General features: G+C 33.6%; 1 protein-coding gene across 1 annotated transcript in view; it reads right to left on the bottom strand.

The window, feature by feature from the left end:
• Positions 1 to 3085: 3085 nt before the first annotated feature.
• ZNF782 (zinc finger protein 782) overlaps positions 3086 to 7945 on the bottom strand; it is a 55927-nt gene continuing 51067 nt past the window's right edge. Inside the window, 1 exon segment of the mRNA XM_029203443.1 lies at positions 3086 to 5055. Coding sequence (XP_029059276.1) covers positions 3086 to 5055 — 1970 coding nt within the window.

Genomic DNA, 7945 nt, shown 5'->3' with positions numbered 1-7945 from the left:
TCACTGTTTATACATTTATCTGCTGAAGGACATTTTGGTTCTTTCTAATTTGGGGCTACTATGAATAAAGATTCTATGAACATTTTTATACAATTCTTTTTTAAAAATTTATTTTTTGATTTTGTTTTTGTATAATTATTTAAGTTTTCCTGGGGGTAAATAACTAGAATTGAAATTGTTGGTTTTAGGTAAGGTGTCATTACCTTTAAAAGGAACTATCAAATGGATTTTTAATGATATCACATTATAGTTTTAATTTGCACTTCCCTGATGACTAAAGCTTTGTATATCTTTTCTAGTACTTATTGGCTATCTATATATCTCCTATTATGAAATGTTTGTTTTAATCTTACCCTTTTTTTCCCCATTTAAACTGAGTTGTTTGTATTATTATTGCATTATGAACATTCTTTTACATATTGTGGACGCAAGTCCTTTGACAGACATATCTATTAGAGACATTTTCTCCCAATGTGTGATTTTCTTTTTTGTTTTCATAATAAAATCTTGAAAAGCAGACACTTTAAATTTTAATAAACTCCAATTTATCTTTTTTGCTTTTATGTCTCACACAATTCTTTGCGTTACATATTAAAAATCTCTGTGCGCTTCAAATTAGTTTCCATGTTTCCCAACAGAAATTTTGTACTATTAGCTATTTTGTTTAGGTTTATAATTTATTTTGAATAAACTTTAATTATGGTATAAACATCAAGGTGCATTTAAAATATACGATTATCCAATTATTTTATCATCATTTTTGAAAAAAGTCACCTTTTTCACATCAAATTACCCTGGAACATATGTCAAAAATTAACTAACAACTTTCAGTTACATTTCAGATCATTAGAGAGCAGGAAAAAGCACTGCTCCTATTCCTAAACAAGAAGACATATGGGAAGAGTTTAAATTTAACGACTTTTCTTGAATACATCAGATATCTGAGATTGCAGGGCAAAAAACTAGCCCAAAGTCTGGAGAGCTAGGTGGCTGCAGAGAGAAACAAGAACCCAAGCAGTTGCTTAACTGAGAAAGAGAATGCCAAACACCATATAAAATGATTGTAAAAAAGCTAAACAACATGCAAGATCAGATAGGTTATTTCAGCAGAGAGATATAAACTATAGTAAAATTTAAATGCTGGATATAAAAAACACATACAATAAATGAAGAATGCCTTCAAAGGGATTATCAGTATACTTGATACCACTGAGGAAGGACTCAGTGACATTGAAAAGAGAGATAGAATATATACACACACTTTTATATATATTTGTAGAATATATACACACTTTTATATATATTTGTATCTGTGTATGCTTCAATACAGTATTTGTATTAGTGACCCAGAGATGATACAAAAGTACACAGAAAACATGGTTTGACTTTGTTGAAAAAAGACAGCTTAGTAACAATGGCCTTTCCTATATGCGCATGTCAGGAGGTAGCAGGAGAAAAGGAATGAGGTATAGGATTCTGAATTTTCAGATACTTCCTGTAAAAGGTTTACTTGTTATGAATATACATGTGGCAAATCATAGCTGATATCAGAATAGTTACTAAGTAAGGGGTACATAATTCTATTACAGTGCTGTTGACTTCCAATATACATACAAAACAAACATCTAAGTGGCATGCACACTCACATGGACACACATAGAGAACTCAGAAAATATTCACATACATTCAACACTGTGCAGTTTATGCAATTTCTTTCTTATTTTTAAAAATCTTATTCTAGTGAATATCTATGAACCAATATTGTTATATTTCATTAACTGTCTTAATATTACATATGAAATAGTTTTTATATAACATAAAGGCTATTATTTACCTTTCTCAAATTGATAAATTTTTCCCTTATTACAAACTCTGAGAGATATTAAACTTTGATGACTCACTGAAAGCTTTCACACATTCACAGCTCGATTATCAGATATTTAATGAGATATCATTTTTTGGGTAAAGGATTACCTATATATGTTGTAATGTTAAATATCTTCCCCTGATACTTACCTGAACAAGGAGGAAGAGTTGTGGGTAAAAACTATGGTCATTCAGGATGTTGTCACGGGGTTTTCCTGTGTGATATTTCTGATACACTACACTGAGTTCACATGTCCACAGAAATCACATTCATAGGCTTTGTTAACTGAGGGTTGGTGAGTAAATATCAGTATTAAGCATACCCAAACTGTAGAAGCCCAGCAGAGAACAAGTTTATTTCATCACAGCAAAATGTCTGTGTACATGCAGAAGAAAATTTCATTCAACAGTCACTCTTTGGCCCTGTTTCTTTCTACTTTGTACTCTTTCATCTTCCGTGCATGAGCCCCTTTGGTTTTGCTGGTGATAATCTCCACTCCATTCTGACAAGGGACAGGAGAAAACATTAAGAATTTGAGAGGTGTATTTAGTAAGACCTGTCATTGACTTCTACATTTCACTATCCAGAGGTTAAAAATATGATCTCATTTGGATGACAGTGTAGTTGAGAAATTTAGACTAGGTGTGGCATGAGAAAAAAGGAAATGGTCATTGGTGAACAATTAATAGTCATTATATGTCATATAGTTATTACCCTGTGTTAGTCAAACTGAGGTGTGACTTACAGTAGGATTCCCCACATCCATTACCCTGATTTCTTGTCTGTTCTCATATACGGTGAGGTCTCTATGTATTTTCTGCTTTACTGAGAAAGCTGGCTTTTGGCTAAAGGTTATCTCACATTTATTACATTCTCAATTTTCTCACTTTTGATTTCTCTGATGATGAATGAATTTTGATTTCTCTGATGAAGAATGCATTTTGATTGCTGGGACAAAGTTTTGAAATTTTCATTACATTCCCAGGGTTCTCCTGCAGTGTGAGTTTTCCAAGGATTGAATGCACAGAGTATTTCTTGTATTCATTATCTTTACAGAGTTTCTTTGCTGAATTGAATTCTCTGATCTACAATGAGGACTGCACTCAAGATGAGACTGCCTGTGTAAAATATATTCCAAGAATTTCTCTCTTGTGTAAGTTCTCTGATGTTTAGTGAAAGCTGGTATCTTGCAGAGGAACTTCCAAGTGTTCATTATATTCATAGGGGTTCTCTCCTACATGTTTTATTTTGTATTGCGAGACTTGATTTCCAGCTCAGAGCTTTTCCATATTCATTACATTTATATGTTTAGTTCTCTGTGTGGGCTTTCTGATGTTCTCTAAGGCTTGATTTCTGGCTGAAAGTTTTCCCACATTTATCACATTTATAGGGTTTCTCCCCAGTGTGAGTTCTCTGATGTACTCTGAGGTTTGATTTCTGGCTGAAAGCTTCTCCACAGTGATTACAATTATAGGGTTTCTCTCCTGTGTGAGTTCTCTGATGTTTTCTTAGGACTGACTTCTCACTGAAAGCTTTGGCACATTCACTACATTCATAGGGTTTCTCCCCTGTGTGAGTTCTCTGATGTCCTCTGAGATTTGATTTCTGCCTGAAAGTTTTTCCACACTCATCACATTTATAGGGTTTCTCCCCAGTGTGAGTTCTGTGATGTACTCTGAGGTTTGATTTCTGGCTAAAAGCTTCCCCACAATGATTACATGTATAGGGTTTCTCCCCTGTGTGAATTCTATGATGTCCTCTGAGTTGTGATTTCTGACCGAATGCTTTCCCACATTGATTACATTTATAGGGCTTCTCCCCTGTATGAGTTCTATGATGTTTTCTTAGACCTGACTTCAGTTTGAAAGCTTTCCCACATTCATCACATTTATATGGTCTTTCTCCTGTGTGAGTTCTCCAATGATTCCTTAGGCCTGACATATGGCTGAAAGATTTTCCACATTCATTACATTCAAAGGGTTTCTCCCCCGTGTGAGTTCTCTGATGTACTATGAGGATTGATTTATAGTTGAAAGATTTCCCACATTCATTACATTCAAAAGGTTTCTCTCCTGTGTGAATTCTCTGATGTATTCTTAGGCCTGACTTTGCACTGAAAGCTTTCTCACATCCATCACATTTATAGGGTTTTTCTCCTGTGTGAGTTCTCTGATGTTTTCTTAGGCGTGACTTCTCACTGAAAGCTTTCCCACATTCATGACATTCATAGGGTTTCTCCTCTGTGTGACTTTTCTGAGGCTGAATCAGGCATGAAGTCATAGTGCAGGATTTTCCACATTCATTACACTCATAGGGTTTCACTGTTATTTGAGTTCTCTTATGTACATTGAAAGTTGACTGGTAAGCCAATGATTCTGTACATGTGCCATAGTCAGAGGACTGGTCTATTGTGTGAATTCTCTGATGCACTTGGAGGGTTGAATTATGGCTGAAATTCTTTCCATATTCAAAGGGTTTCACCCCTATATGAATTTTTTGCTGTTCTCTAATGTGTACTTTTTGGCTGAAAGATTTCCCTTCTGTGTCAGTTCTTTGAGTGATCCTACTGAAATTATTTCTGTTTTTATCAATAGTATATTCATATTTATTAAACTCATAGTGACTCTTCTCCTCTGGATGATTGCTCTGAGAGATTATCAAGGTTGATTTATCATATTGGTTTTCCCCAAATTTACTGAATTTATAAGATTTCATTTTTGGGTGGGTATCCTTAGATGTAACAAGGGCAGTCTTTTCAAGAAAATCCTTTCCACATTCATTATATTCAAAAGTTTGCTGTAAAGTCTGAATTGTCTGATGCTGAATAACTTTGTCTTTATGTCCAAAGGCTTTCACACTTTTACTATAAACAAAAGATTTCTCTCCAGTATTAGTTCTGCGATCCTTAATACTGAGGAGCCAATTCTCACATACATTAAGCTCATAAGCCTTCTTTCTTGAATACTGACAGTGTGGGGTCAATGAGCTAAGAAGCAAGTAAGTAGACCCTGTAGTGTCAAATTTACAAGGCACTGTTTCTGCAGGGAAAATGTTTATGTCCAGAGTACACAGTTTTCTTGAAATTTCTTGCTCTGTAGTCAATGATTTGTTGACAAATAAAACTTGCCTCAAATGTTTGCCTTGGTTTTCTAGGCTCTCCTGTAAGAGTTCATCAGGTTGGGATTCTTCTAAAAGTGAGAAAATTAAAAATATTTAATGATATTTAACACACTTATTATGGAGTGAAATTTATATACATATCCCCCATTATGTATTTAACTCCTTGGTGTCTGGTTCAGTTTCCCAAAAATAAAGTAATTTCAAGTGTATATTCTCTCTTATTTTGTTGTTAAAAAAACTTTTTCTAGTGGAAAGACAGAGAGGAATCTAGAAATGAAATTACATCTATATTTGGTATCTTAAAGTATAATTTTCAAAACCAGGTAGAGAAGAGGATATAAAGGAAAGGAACAATTAAAAAAGAAGAATATATTTGAGAGGGTTGAATCCTGGGAACAGATGAAACAAAGACTGAAATGAATTCAACAAGGATTTTGCACTAATTAGATAACAAAAAGTATCAATGGAGAATTGCTTTCAGTGGCTTTATTGAGATAGAGTTTACATTAGGGAAGAACACCAGAGACTACATTCACAAACACAGATTACATTGATAACCATTAGTCTATATGATTCCAACCGGAGCTCCATTTTTCCATTCTACACATCAACACTAAAATAAATTTATCATGGGGAATTCCCTGGCAGTCCAGTGATTAGGACTCAGCGATTTCACTGCCATGGGCCCAGGTTCAATCCCTGGTCGGGGAACTAAGATCCTGCATGCCACATAGTGTGGCCAAAAAAAAATTATAATGGCACAAACTTTCTCATGTTGAAAGAAATAATCAGAAATAGAAACATAAATGTATTGGTGGAAGTGAAAAAACTGATGAGAGTTAAAGTAATTTTTCCACCTATATTGGAGCCACCTCTCTTTCCTGGTTCTGGTGCCTTGGTATTATATTAGGGTTGTTCAATAGTGAGTACCTCTTAATCATCAAATCTTTTAACCTTCCTCTTTTCAATTTGTTTACTCATTTCCCCCAAACCAGTCGTGCCCTGTCCAATCCTTAATTCTATTTTCCATCTATTTTTCCACATATCTAGTTTTTATTCACTGTAAGAATCTTAAGGATCATATGTTTCAAACTGGCCCTAGAAACCCTACAAGTATCCTTTATATTTATTTACCATAAATTTCCTGTGCATATTTGATTGCTATTGTCCTCCTGATACCCACGCTCCATGCAAAAATGTCTGTGACTCACAATTTTTAAAGTAAATAACCATCACCGAAATCAGGAGGCATCATAAAACTGATGGCAAATCCATAGTTAAATGAGCAGCATCTTCTCTCTTGGTTGTACCTAAAATAATGACTCACCATTTAATCAATAGCATCTTACATAATATAAAATATGTTTATGCAGCTTTGCTCACCTTTCCAAATACAACCCTCACTGTGATATACTTTGCATCTCTCTGTAATATAAATTTAGTGGTCCATAAAAAGCTCCATGCATAGGAATTACCTAGAGAGTTCTTTTACTAATATAAGGGTTCAGATCCAGCAACACCTACAATAGATGATTCAAAAGTCCCAGAAATTTGACTTGGACATTTACATTTGTGGATTGTGTTTTCTGAGTGAATCAGTATGAAATGCCTCTCTCCACCTGACTTTGGAATCAGCCTACAATGTTATTAAAAAATATTTATCATGTGACAAATACCCAGAAAGGAAGAGTGAAAAAGAGACCATTCTTTTTGGGACATTATAATCCAGGTGAGGAAAGGAGCTCATTCAGTAACTATATGCTACCTGGCACAGAATCTCATTTTCTTTTGACACATCCATCAAATGGGCTGAGTTTACAAAAGTAAGAGAAAAAGTATAGGCTAAAGTATTCCAAGATTATATTATAGAAGTAGGAATCTGAGCCCAAACTTAAAATGAGTAATAGTGCTTTCTTCTCTTTTTCTAGCTGAGGTTAGCTATTTTATTTGCTTTTGTTCCAAGAACCACCTTTTGGCTTTATAACGTTTTATAACTATAATGTTTTATCTTTATTACATTTCTTGCTTTGCTTAGTTTTCTTTTAAAACTTTATTGCTTTTAAAAATAAGTATATGGGGCTAAAATTGTTTCCTCTAAGGACCATTTCATCTATAGTGCAAAGAGTCTAATAAACATGTTTTTCATTAAAAAATAATTTCTGGATATTGTACAGTTTTAACTTACTCTTTTATAAAATAGGTTTTTAAAGATATATATTCATTATTAATTTTAAGATAGAGGGATTTAAAGTTTTCTCATATTGTTTGCAATTTATAGTGTTATTTGACAATAATATCTTTACTTTGTAGAATTTGCCTAAAATACTTCTACATTTTGTCAATGTTCCAAGGTCATTTAAAAGGAGGTTTATTCTTTGTTTTCAGAATAGTTATGTAGTGTGTTTGCATAGCTTTGTTTTCAGAACATAATAGATTCATTTTATAAAATATGCTATTTATAATGTCTAGACCAGAGGTTGGTAAACTTTTTCTGTAAGAGGCCAGAGAGTAAATGTTTTAGGCTTTGCTGGTTATTCACTCTCTATTGCAATAATTCAACTCTGCCTTGTAGTTTGAATATGTAAACAAATGGATATTGCTGTGTTCCAGTAAATGTTTCTTTACCAAAACAAGCAGTAGGCAGGATTTGACCTGTGGGCCATAGTTTGCCAAGCACTATTCTAGAGTCCACAGGCTACAGAATGAAATCAGAGAGGCATATTAAGGTTGACTATAACGTGTTCCTATTTCTCCTTATAACTCTTGCAGTTTTTTGTTTTATGAATCCTGATGAATAACTTATTTGGTGTAATAATATTTTAAACTTTTATGTATCCTTTAAAAATTATCTTCTTTAGCATTATCAAAATATCCTTTTTCTCACCTGTTTTTGACCTGAATTGAACTTTGAGATAAATAAACACTGAGTTGTTTTTATGTTTATAGTCTTAACAACTC

This window comes from Monodon monoceros, unplaced genomic scaffold (assembly GCF_005190385.1).
Source record: "Monodon monoceros isolate NGI ecotype Baffin Bay Population unplaced genomic scaffold, NGI_Narwhal_1 Super_Scaffold_5, whole genome shotgun sequence".
Taxonomy (NCBI): domain Eukaryota; kingdom Metazoa; phylum Chordata; class Mammalia; order Artiodactyla; family Monodontidae; genus Monodon; species Monodon monoceros.
Note: the sequence above shows the minus strand (reverse complement) of the source record. Positions and strands in the feature narration are given on the sequence as shown.